The sequence below is a fragment of the Zophobas morio genome, unplaced genomic scaffold (assembly GCF_036711695.1).
Source record: "Zophobas morio isolate AGI-343-1 ecotype UQ-CSIRO unplaced genomic scaffold, CSIRO_AGI_Zmor_V1 ptg000023l, whole genome shotgun sequence".
Lineage (NCBI taxonomy): Eukaryota > Metazoa > Arthropoda > Insecta > Coleoptera > Tenebrionidae > Zophobas > Zophobas morio.
In genome coordinates, this window is record NW_026972128.1 from 11,425,871 (window position 1) to 11,437,169 (window position 11,299).

Sequence of the window (11,299 nt, forward strand, 5' to 3'; positions counted from 1 at the left end):
CAAATCTAACCTCACTTCTCATTTAAGTTTGTGTTTGCGGATTATTAAGCGTTGGTGAACTTTTCAGAAAATATCTTTACAAACAATAAAACGGGCATATAATGGCCAATCGAACGGTCAAAGATGCCAAATCAATTCATGGTACAAACCCACAATATTTGGTTGAAAAAATCATACGGTCACGTATTTATGATTCAAAATATTGGAAAGAAGAATGTTTTGCCCTTACTGCCGAACTCCTAGTAGACAAAGCTATGGAATTACGATTCGTGGGTGGAGTTTACGGTGGCAATATTAAACCAACACCATTTTTGTGTTTAACACTGAAGATGCTGCAAATTCAGCCTGAAAAGGACATTGTGGTTGAATTCATCAAGAATGAAGAATTTAAGTATGTTAGAGCATTGGGGGCATTTTATATGAGACTTACAGGATCCTCTCTGGATTGTTACAAATATCTGGAACCCTTGTACAATGATAACAGAAAGTTGCGGCGACAAAGTAGAGCAGCAGCTTTTGAAATTGTACATATGGATGAGTTTATAGATGAATTACTTAGGGAAGAAAGGGTAAATAGTCTTATATATAGTTTTGCATAATAAATACAATCTGTTTGATAGGTTTGCGACGTAATTTTACCAAGGGTTCAAAAAAGACATGTCTTAGAAGAAAGTAATGAAATTGATGCAAAAGTGTCTGCACTTGAAGATGATTTAGATGAAGAAATTGAGTTAGAGGAAGAGAATAAACATCAAGTGGTAGAAGAAAAACCAAAGGAAAAGAAAGAAAGAGAGAGAAAACGGGAACGCAGTAGATCTAGAGAAAGACATCGTAGTAGAAGTAAAGAGCGTCATAAAAAAGAGAAAGAAAGGGAGCGTGACCGTGAGAAGGAACGTGATAGGGAAAGAAGGGAGAGGGATAAGGAACGCAAAGATCGCGATAAAGATAGGGAACGCAAGGACAAGGATAGAAAGAGAGATAGAGATCGTCATCATTAATTTTTTTTTTATATATATTGTTTCATACAATTAAATACATCAACAAATTGTGAATATCACAGATTATACCTATATCATTAAACTTTCTCTTGAATTTACATATTTATATTATATACACTTAAGTTACAACAGGGATCCTAAAAAGTGGGAGCATTAAGATGAAACAACTTTTCTTCCCTTTTTTTAATCCAATTTAAAAGCCGCCCTACTGAATTAATAGCGCTATTAGTGTCAACAAGAGGCTCAAACACTACATAAAGTTCAAATCCTCTAGTATCCCAAGCTAGGATAGCTTCATTGGAACTTTTTTCAAATAGTAACTTTAGTGGGCGTGTGGAACAATGCAATAGCTGATGAGCCCTTTTGTACAAATTAGTTAATCTCTCATGGTACTTGGTGTATGGTGGGCTTAAACTTGGTTGGTAAAATTGTGCTGTACTTTTACACTTATACAAATAGTGTCTAAGTTCAGGAAAACCAGCAACAATGCAAGTTTCCTCTGTTGCATTTAGTGACTCATTAATAGCCTCTAAGCAGTTATTACGTCTTAATTTTTCAACAATACGTTGTTTAGCTTCACTGAGAGTGAAAAAAACATCTCTTTCTACAGTGAGAAGTAATAAACAAGCTTGACAATCTTCAGATAAGTAGGATACATGACCATACAAAAAACCACTAGCATCAAATCTTGGAAGGCATAAAGGTGTCCAACTTTCTGCTGTTTTTAAACTTTCAGATGCTTGCACTAGGTTAAATATTAAATGAAGATCAGCAGGGTGTAAGCAGTATTTTTTCATTCGCACTAATGTTATCAGCTTGTTGTTTGCCAAAAGTATGGCAAACACTATGTTCTAAAAAAATGTTGTTACATAGGATGAATGCAAAGTTATCTACTATACTTACTTTGATTTTGCTGCAAGCCCCTACAATAGCTGAACTGATATTATCCCTAACAGAAGAAGCCAAAGATAGACACTGCACAGCTCCTAGAGTGAAAGAGGGTTCTCTTTCAGAAAAATCTAATAAATGATCAATAAGTCTTTCAACTCCTGCTAAAAGCCTTCTTAGGTCATAGTTTTGTCGCTGCTCATATATTTTATTCAGTCTAGTTAATGTGAGAACACTAGCAATTTGATTGAAAACATAACTAAAATTAAAACTTTAACAAAGGTGACTATTATAATAAAAAACGTTACTTTAGTTGTGAAGACAACTGGTTAACAGTTTCTTGTGTTCTGGATACAGCAACTAAAATTAATGGCTTCTTGACTAAGAAGACAAACTTGGTGTCCCCAGCATGTATACTTCTAATAGTGTCATCATTTGACTGGACAAAACTGACCAAAGTCTGCATTACTCCAAACAACCATGCGAGTTTGTCTTCATTACCATATCTGCACCAGTTTACAAATAAAATATGTCACCTTAAAATATTAAGTTACCTTGAATAAATAGGTTTCCCAGCTAAGCTAAGAACAAACACGTGTTTACTTCTAGTAGCCCACTCTTTTGATTGTATAAAATCATCATCTTCATTATTACAAGGAACATTTTCTGCAAGGTCTTCAAAATTTTCCACATTACTGTTTTCTACATTCGATTCATCATTCTCTGCAATTGCATTTAAATTTTTTATTTCTTCGAGACTTGAACTCATGTGATCAAAATTCTCGAAAGAATCTGTTGTAACTAGGACGCTTTCGGAAGCTGCCCCCGGTTCGACTTCAAGGTTTGAAGACATTTTGCAATTTATTTGTTAATGCCACGCTCAAGTAGGATTGAAAAGCATCCTTGTTATTGTTGTTGTATGTAGCAAACTGGTTTTTACACAAACGAAGTCAATGGCATTTTTTAATTTTTCTAAACTTGACTGATTTCTAACCTCATTTCGATAGTTTTTTGCACTTTGCTATCACTCCACTACCACCCTCAAAAATTTGATAATCATAGTAATGCCAACGTAACAGTAACAAAATTTCCATTTAAGTAAGTATGAAATGTCACAGATGTCGCAACGTGATTTTTATAAAATTTGAAATTATAATGCAATTACGTTAAATGTGGCTTCCCACGGTTTTGTTAAAGTTGTTTGACACATATAGATATATTTCTGATTTTCTTCAAAAGATTTCTAACGCATTTCATTTAGTCGTTATTAATATCTATTATCGTCTTTTCTTGAAGTACTTCTTAAGACACTACTGCTACTGATTTTGGCAAATGCCATCCTTTCCAAGATAATAAAGGGCGGGTGGGTGGGGCTAGCACTTGTAATGGATAAGACTGATTTTGGCAAATGATGTATCCTCTAAGAAAATAGATGGGTGGTGGGCGCGGCTACTACTTACAATTTAAAATATTTTTACACTTTTGAACTTCACTTCACGAAAACCCAACACGAATTAATTGACACAGGAAGAGAACTCGAAAAAAAAATTGTAGGAGGGCTTGCTGTATTTAACACATCAAAGCCCTTTATAGAAAAGCAAGAGACAACTTGTGTTGGGGTCTGTAAATAGGTGTTTTTGTGCTCTTCAATGAATTTTGTTCTTTGATGGTTTACGCAGAAAAATACATAGATTTACGTTATTGAATTGTTGGCATTTTGCTAATGGAATTACCCCAAACTCTTTTACCAAAAGTTCGTTGTTACCTTGAGCTCCCAGTTCGAGTGGAATTTTGCTTGTTGCATTAACATCAATTTATCAGCTCCTACAGGGTGTTTTATAAGAAAGTAATAGTTTAGAACTTCCGTCTGAGAGCCAATAAAATTAGTGATCAAAACGGATTAGGGATGGGTGGGCGAAGGTCACTTTTGACTATTTAAAATCTTAGATTTTACTGTTTTTCAAAATAGAATTCAATTCCCATTTTTCAGCCAGAAAAATTTGTTTTTTGATTTTCGTACTTCTAGCCAATTAACAAAATCCATATTAAAACTAGTTTTTGGGTTTACCTAAACAAAGTTTTATTTAAAATTAATTATATTGTTTTTTTTGTAGCAAAATGAGTAAATTGATTGATAGGTACGTGTTAATACTATGAGTTGTAATGAAATGGTAAATATTTATATAACATAGAATTCAGTGGAGACAATAGTTTGAAGTCAATTTATAGTGTAAAAATAGTATATTACATATTAGCTAAGTTAATATACTATTTTTTTTACTAGTAGAATCCATAAGACAAACAATTGAAAAAATTAACGTTCAATTTTTTTTGACGCAACATAATTTTGTTTTGATTTCTAATCAAACTTAATTTAATTTAAATCTTCAACACAAAGAAAACCGTTTACAATTGTCGCTGAATGAATCATTTTATCTTCCACCGTCTACCAACTACCATGTGTATGCTCAAGTAATGTTAGTAGCACATATTTATTCATTTTTTAAGAAATAATCACATCAAGTATTTCGTACATAACCTCAATCTTCGTTTTGAACCTTGGTCGCAAAAGTTGAACTTTGCTACCTCTAAATAAGTCGACATTTGCATGCTTCATGGCTGCTAGTGAAACAAATAGTCATTGTACGTAATCATATGTATAGTGGTGGCGTTCAATTAATTCGTTATGAATTCTCACATAAGAGTTATTCGTACCAAAGTAAACAGCTCAAATGCACATAGTTAAGAGTGTTTTGAATTTTTCAGATAACTTTATGATGATCGCACAAGTTAAAAAATCTGTTCTTAAAGAAAATTAAAGTTCGAAAAAAGAAACAAAAAGTAATACTATTAATACATTCATAGTGATATTACAGAAAAGTTTTATGAAATGATGGGCTTATTAAAAACAGGTTTTCCTCGACAAATGTTTAAGTTTTCGAGGACTCTTACTACTTCTGCATTGGGGTAAGATCGTATTTGTCTTTGTATTTTCTTAAACAACTTACTTAATAAGTTTTTTATTACCAATATATTCAAAAACTCGGACAACAAAGAGTTTCTTAATTTCCTATTGTTAATTCGAATTGTACAACAATTCTTCTAAAATAAAATCTTTCAAACGAATGTAAAAACGGAATATTTAGTCTTCTCCCTCAAATTAATTTTCCAAAACTGCTTCAATTTCTGTTTCAGATGACGATGGCGAAGACAGTATACTAAGATCACTTTAAAAGCACACTAATAAAATTTTATGACATAATTAGCATTATTTGGTTGACAATGCCGAGTCGGCTTTTCGCAGTAGGGTCCTTGTAAACTTGTAAACCCTGTCGCGTGCCTATAGAATGTCCTGTGTTGCCCCAAGCAGACGGTCTTTGGCGGTCGTACCTGCATAATTTATGGTTTTAGAGGTTGGGTTCTTTGACTAAAGTTGTAAAATATTATCTGTATGCTTTTAAAGTGATCTTACTATATTTAGATATTTTTTATTGTTCATGGTTTTATGTTTTTGCTGTTTTTCATGTTATTTGTTGTTTTCATGTTCAACCTCAGTGTTACCAACACATGCTCGGCACACCAAAAAATATTCTTTTTTTGATCATTTCTTCCTTGAAAATAAAAAAATATCGAAACCTTGATAGAAAAATTATAGTAGGTATATAATCACGTTTAATAAGGCCTACGGTTTGTTTTTCCAACTTGACCTCGTGCAGTGACGTTAAAAAACTTGTTTCTTAACATACTCTATTATACTTTGGAACTGCTAATATTGAAATAAGGAGTAAGATGACTAAACTTTGTGCGTAGTGGTTATTTTATATTATTTAAAAAGTCATGCAAATGTTAAATATTTAAATTTTGTCTTGTCTGTTTTGTCGTTCATTTTCACTTTATGGACGCGAATCTGAGAAATGACCTATGGTGTTGGTAGACAAAATAAAATTTAAGTAATATAAGTTAGTATAAGCATGACTTTTCAAATAACGTTGAATACTATGCTTAAAATTAGTATTCATCATTTTACTTCATTTTATATCATTGTCAGCAGTGTCAAAGTATAATAATTAATAATACAATGCAGGTATGTTAAAAAACAAGTTTTACAAATCATTTATAAGGTCAAATCGGGAAAAGGAGTAATAGGTCTTATTAAACCTGTTTTATGTAGTCTATATTTTTCCTATCGAGATTCTATTACTTTTTATTTTCAAGAAAAAAATGATACTACTTAGACCATAGTATTAACTTCTGTCAAATAATGTTTGTTACGTGTCTATTTAAGGCGTGACATAGGGTCAGGTGGAGACGATTGACCCGTCTTTTGAAGAATTATTTTATTATTATTGACAAAACATGAAATTAGCGGATCGATGCTATTAGAGTACTTCCCTAGCTTACATCCAGAAAGTAAAAATTTAACATGACATTAACGAAATATTACCTTATAAACAGAATATGTGTAGGTACTTTAAATTAATATCTGGGAGTAAAACATTTTAAGTGAGTTGTTATAATCACTTTTTTCAGATTATTAGGTTAACACCCTATATTTTAAACTTTAATCGATTGCAGGAAGTATACTCATGGTGGAGGTGCTTTGTTTGAAGAGGAACGCCGATTCTATGAAGTTAATGGCTACATTATAAGAAAAAACAATGTCAGTGATGCTTTATTAGACGAAATTGGGTACTAATTTTTCTGAATCAGAAAATTAATTTCGTATCATAAATATTATTTTAGTAAAAGATTTATTGACATTTGCAATGGTAAAGTTGATGTGAGTATGGGGATGAGACTTGTGAAAGATGCTTCGCTGAGGCAAAAAGGTGTAAAAGGTGTTAATTCAGTGTCTAAGGTAATCATGTTACCCATATTGGAACTTATCTGCTACTGAAAGTAGATTTGCCTGTGGAAGAACAAATAATATTTAAATATTCAAGATTTTCTCAACATTAAGTTTGAGGCAACTAACGGATATTTTTGACTCTATATTTAGCAAAATTTAATTTTTTTCCATTGAAAATTTTGAACACATATAATTTAAGTAAATGATCACGAAATAAATCAATCTTTAAGGCTGGCGTCTGGTTCGGTTTAGCCCTATACTAAATACATTGAAAACATCGTCGCGGTTTCCGGAGTTGCATTTTAAAAATATGAGATATATCGCTTTAAAAAAATTATATTTCGAATTAACAAACTTCAGTCCAGGGGACCTCCATATTTATATTCATATCTAGTATGCAGTTTTTACAAAAAAAAATTATAAAGTTGAACAACTTTTACATCACATTTTAACCGGCACATTGATGGATTTTTTGACGAAGTGCTGAAGTTTTTTGCATTCTGAGATAGGAGGTCCCCTGGGGAAAAGTGTCAGCTTTCTTTTGATACCATTTATAATATTAAAAAATCCACGACTGAGGTAAATAACTCGCGAAAAGTCAAAATCTATTGAAACGAGAAATCGGCATTAAACGAGCTGTGATGCGGTAGCAGAATGCAGGTTTACTTAGATTCTGACTTGGTTGGAGATTTCAGTATTTTAAAAATGCAATTCTGGAAACTACGACGATGTTTTCAATGTATTTGGTATTGGGCGAAACCGAACCAGACGCCATCCTTAAGTAATTTTTAGGTACAAGATTGTCTACATGATGATGTCAGTGATCCTGCTATAACGGATGCTGTTACTAGTATTATAGGACCTAATATCACTGCGATACATTGCATGGTTATAAATAAACCACCGGATTCAAATCCTAATTCTTCAATGCATCCACTACATCAAGTAATTTTTTTACTTTATTACTTAAAAATTCGACTGCGAAGTATTTTAGGATCTTCACGCTTTTCCATTTAGGCCCCCGGAACGAATTGTAGTCTCATGGACGGCATTGGAAAAAGTTGATAAAAACAATGGCGGTCTTTATGTGGTACCAGGAACACAGACTCTGGAACTGCAACCACATGTTTATTTTGAGGTAAAAATACTTATAAATGAATTGCTAACTGCAGAAAGGGGACATGTCCCATTTTTTACCACAATAACATTCGTACATAATCGTGTTCTAGAGGTCTAAACACATCTTTACTGCAAAAACGGGCCATGTTTAATGATTTAGCTCGGGGCTACAAGCGGATGAAATTTACGGTTACAGCAGAAAAGGGATATGTCCAGGAGATATCGACTTTCTGCAGTAAACACCGTGGTCTCAACGTCTTGCGTTATTCTTATCCAACACGACACTCAAAAACATGTCTTACATGATAATTTCTTGTAGAGAAGTAAGAATTTTGCAATTAAGCTACGCCCTCTTGGCTCACGACGAATAAAAAAATCATCACAATTGAGATAGGGTGGGTGGGCGGGGCTTATATTTTGCCCTTTTTTCTTAATCTCCGCAGTCATCTTTTCACAACAAAAATTTAAAACATGTTTAAAGTGGTAAATTTTTGTAGGGAAATATAGATTTTTCAGTGACGCTTCACTCCTCGGCCTGGAAACGAATGAAAAATTCATCATTAAACTAAGCCCCACCCACACCTGCCGCGAACTCAATAGTGGAGAAATTTTCATTCGTTGCCAGACTGGGGGGCGGAGCATAATTGCAAAATTTGTAGTTCCCTACAAAAATTTACCATTTTAAACATGTTTTAAATTTTTGCTGTGAGAAGATGACTACGTATATCAAGTGCAAAATTAGTATAAGCCCCGCCCACGCACCCTATCTCGATTGTGATGATTTTTATATTCGTCGTGAGCCAAGAGGGCGGAGCTTAACTGCAAAATTCTATTTTTTTTAATTATTATTCTTATCCAACACGACGCTCAAAAACATGTCTTACATAGTAATTTCTTGTAAAGAAATAAGAATTTTGCAATTAAGCTACGCCCTTGGCTCACGACGAATAAAAAAAATCATCACAATTGAGATAGGGTGGGTGGGCGGGGCTTATATTTTGCCAATTTTTCTTAATCTCCGCAGCCATCTTTTCACAACAAAAATTTAAAACATGTTTGAAATGGTAAATTTTTGTAGGGAAATATAGATTTTTCAGTGACGCTTCACTCTTCGGCCTGGAAATGAATGAAAAATTCATCATTAAACTAGGCCCCACCCACACCTGCCGCGAACTCAATAGTGGTGAAATTTTCATTTGTTGCCAGACTGGGGGGCGGAGCAGAATTGCAAAATTCGTAGTTCCTACAAAAATTTACCGTTTTAAACATGTTTTAAATTTTTGTTGTGAGAAGATGACTACGTGTATTAAGTGCAAAATTAGTATAGTAACTAGCCATCAGCCAGAAGAAAATGACGGAGATAACAAACACTTTACGATTTACCCCAGACGCTTATAACGCATTTTGGTAGGAGATTGCTACTTGGCCAACTGTAGAACAGGAGCGCGATAATGATTAAGTTTTTTAGTCAGATATACATATAACATGTTTGTGTAAAATTATAACTGAAATAAAGCTGTTTTTTGTGTTTTTTTTTTACCTTTTTTTTCATTTTACTGCAAAAAGGGGATATGTCCAAGTGTCAAATTTGACAGCCAAATTGACCCAAAAAAGAAAACATGCATTTAACCAACACTCGTTGATAACTGAGAACATAGAGAACCGACAATTGAAAACGGGGATCGGAAACAAGTAGTTGTAAAAATCTGAGACGTTTTATTCATTTCCTCAACATTTTGAAAAATGTGATATATCCCCTTTCTGCAGTTAGCAATTCAAATATGTACATAAATTGTCACAGCGACAAGTTTCCATAAAAATATCTCCATTAAAGTTTCACAAATAATAATAACAATAAAGGTTTTCGGGCTAAGTACACAGGCATTTAAACTAGAAAATGCATCGTATGATATTTTATCCAAGCTCTTAAAGGCGAGAAACATAGTGCTTATTGACTTCGTATTTTTAACAAAATTTAAGCGTCATATAAAACATATGAACAAATATTAACATATATGAAAACAATTGCAGGGAATTGTTATAATACATATTAGAATTTTTTTTAATAGGTTCGACAGATGGCAAGAATTTCAGTGTTTTTTATTTAACATTTGAATTTTGTACTGTTTTAATGGATTTCATTGTTTTTGACAGTGAGATTATTACAAATTACTAATTAACTTTTCTTGACTTTGTGTTTTTCACTCAGCATCATTTTAATTTATTAACAATTACTTTTAAACCTCAGTTCAAAGCAATTCTTTCACATTTCTTGTTACTGCAATGGATTTCAAATGATGAGTAATTTTTTGTTTTTTTCGGAAAGCTTAAGTTTGATTAAATACGTATTGACATTTTTTTGCTGGCATGATAGTTTATAGAAGGATTGTAGTGGAATACATTCAGGTTATTTTTGATAACTTTATTAAGTTATAGGGATATTGAATTTTTGTTTTAGGCCTTTAAAAATACCTTCTATTTTGGTGTAAAAGGTTTTGATCATTTACCAAAAGTCTATTTGGATATGGAGAAGGGAGGTACAGTATTTATCCATCCACTTATTTTACATGGCTCTGGACCTAACATCACCAAAGTATTTTTTATGTAGGTACATAAAGTAATAAATAGTAAACGTTGTTATTTTCAGCGGTTTAGAAAATCAGTATCTTGTCATTATGCGGATTCCAACTGTTATTTTATTGATGTGAAAGGAACGGTGCAAGAAAACATTGGGACTGAAATTATGGATATGATTTTAAAATATGGGTATTCATGCAGTTTTGTAGTACGTAAAATACTTTATACTTAAATTAATTATAGTTTTAATATCTACCATTTTTTAGGAATACTGGAAAAGAAAAAGTCGTTTAATAAAGGGCCCTTCTGGAAACTTTCAAAACTTTGAAAATCGCTTATAGAGTTTTCATGTTTGTATTCTCAAATTTGTATTTAATTACTGAAAATTAATTTAAAATTTTATACCCAGGAGGATTAATGTAAATTGATAGTGTTTTCTTTATTTTATTTACAGAAAAGACTAGAAAGTACTACGGTGGAAGAAATTATATACTAGATACTAGGTACTAAGAAGAATTTAACCCGATTGAAATTAGCTTTACAATGTGTTGGTAGAAGATAGACTGATAGAAAAGTTTGTTGCCCCAAAATTTTTGTTATGGGTGTAACTGTATATAACCCATGGCTCACAGTATTTCTGTGTTTTCATATATAATAATGAGAGAATAAACTATAAAATTCCTTGATCCTTGTTAAAATAATATTAATTCCTATGATCTGAAAGTGTTTTAAATTATAACGGACAATGGAGGATGTTAGAGCCTCTGGCGGGCACCTGTTTCACCCCTCCCCACCCGTAAGGGTGGGAGCCAGAGCTACCCCCACCTTGGAACACAGGGTAGCATTATTTCTTAATTCTTAACTCATT

General features: G+C 32.7%; 3 protein-coding genes across 3 annotated transcripts; 2 read left to right on the forward strand and 1 right to left on the reverse strand.

The window, feature by feature from the left end:
• The first annotated feature begins 5 nt into the window (after window positions 1-5).
• LOC135134727 (pre-mRNA-splicing factor 38) lies at window positions 6-1,096 on the forward strand. The gene is made up of 2 exons (XM_064063514.1): window positions 6-569; window positions 621-1,096. Exons 1-2 carry the CDS (start codon window positions 102-104, stop codon window positions 996-998), a joined length of 846 nt encoding a protein of 281 aa, XP_063919584.1. The 5' UTR covers window positions 6-101; the 3' UTR covers window positions 999-1,096.
• LOC135134725 (vacuolar fusion protein MON1 homolog) lies at window positions 1,045-2,944 on the reverse strand. The gene is made up of 4 exons (XM_064063512.1): window positions 2,441-2,944; window positions 2,195-2,392; window positions 1,902-2,145; window positions 1,045-1,849 (listed from the first exon to the last, which is right to left on the reverse strand). The coding sequence occupies exons 1-4, from the start codon at window positions 2,737-2,739 to the stop codon at window positions 1,136-1,138; spliced, it is 1,455 nt and encodes a 484-aa protein (XP_063919582.1). The 5' UTR covers window positions 2,740-2,944; the 3' UTR covers window positions 1,045-1,135.
• Window positions 2,945-4,004: 1,060 nt separating this feature from the next.
• Window positions 4,005-10,931, forward strand: LOC135134030 (phytanoyl-CoA dioxygenase, peroxisomal-like). The gene is made up of 9 exons (XM_064062596.1): window positions 4,005-4,024; window positions 6,462-6,575; window positions 6,630-6,744; window positions 7,528-7,680; window positions 7,730-7,873; window positions 10,313-10,447; window positions 10,502-10,639; window positions 10,698-10,781; window positions 10,886-10,931. Exons 1-8 carry the CDS (start codon window positions 4,005-4,007, stop codon window positions 10,770-10,772), a joined length of 894 nt encoding a protein of 297 aa, XP_063918666.1. The 3' UTR covers window positions 10,773-10,781; window positions 10,886-10,931.
• The last annotated feature ends 368 nt before the right edge of the window (window positions 10,932-11,299 follow it).

Excerpts from the sequence above, each read along its gene's own strand:
- LOC135134727 (XM_064063514.1), top strand. The coding sequence starts at position 102 with ATGGCCAATCGAACGGTCAAAGATGCCAAATCAATTCATGGTACAAAC. Across the intron at positions 570-620 it reads AATTACTTAGGGAAGAAAGG|GTTTGCGACGTAATTTTACC; the intron begins GTAAATAGTCTT and ends TCTGTTTGATAG.
- LOC135134030 (XM_064062596.1), top strand. The coding sequence starts at position 4,005 with ATGAGTAAATTGATTGATAG. Across the intron at positions 6,745-7,527 it reads GTGTTAATTCAGTGTCTAAG|GTACAAGATTGTCTACATGA; the intron begins GTAATCATGTTA and ends AGTAATTTTTAG. Across the intron at positions 10,640-10,697 it reads GGTATTCATGCAGTTTTGTA|GAATACTGGAAAAGAAAAAG; the intron begins GTACGTAAAATA and ends ACCATTTTTTAG.
- LOC135134725 (XM_064063512.1), bottom strand. The coding sequence starts at position 2,739 with ATGTCTTCAAACCTTGAAGTCGAACCGGGGGCAGCTTCCGAAAGCGTC. Across the intron at positions 2,393-2,440 it reads GGGAAACCTATTTATTCAAG|ATATGGTAATGAAGACAAAC; the intron begins GTAACTTAATAT and ends AAACTGGTGCAG. Across the intron at positions 2,146-2,194 it reads CAGTTGTCTTCACAACTAAA|TTATGTTTTCAATCAAATTG; the intron begins GTAACGTTTTTT and ends TTTTAATTTTAG.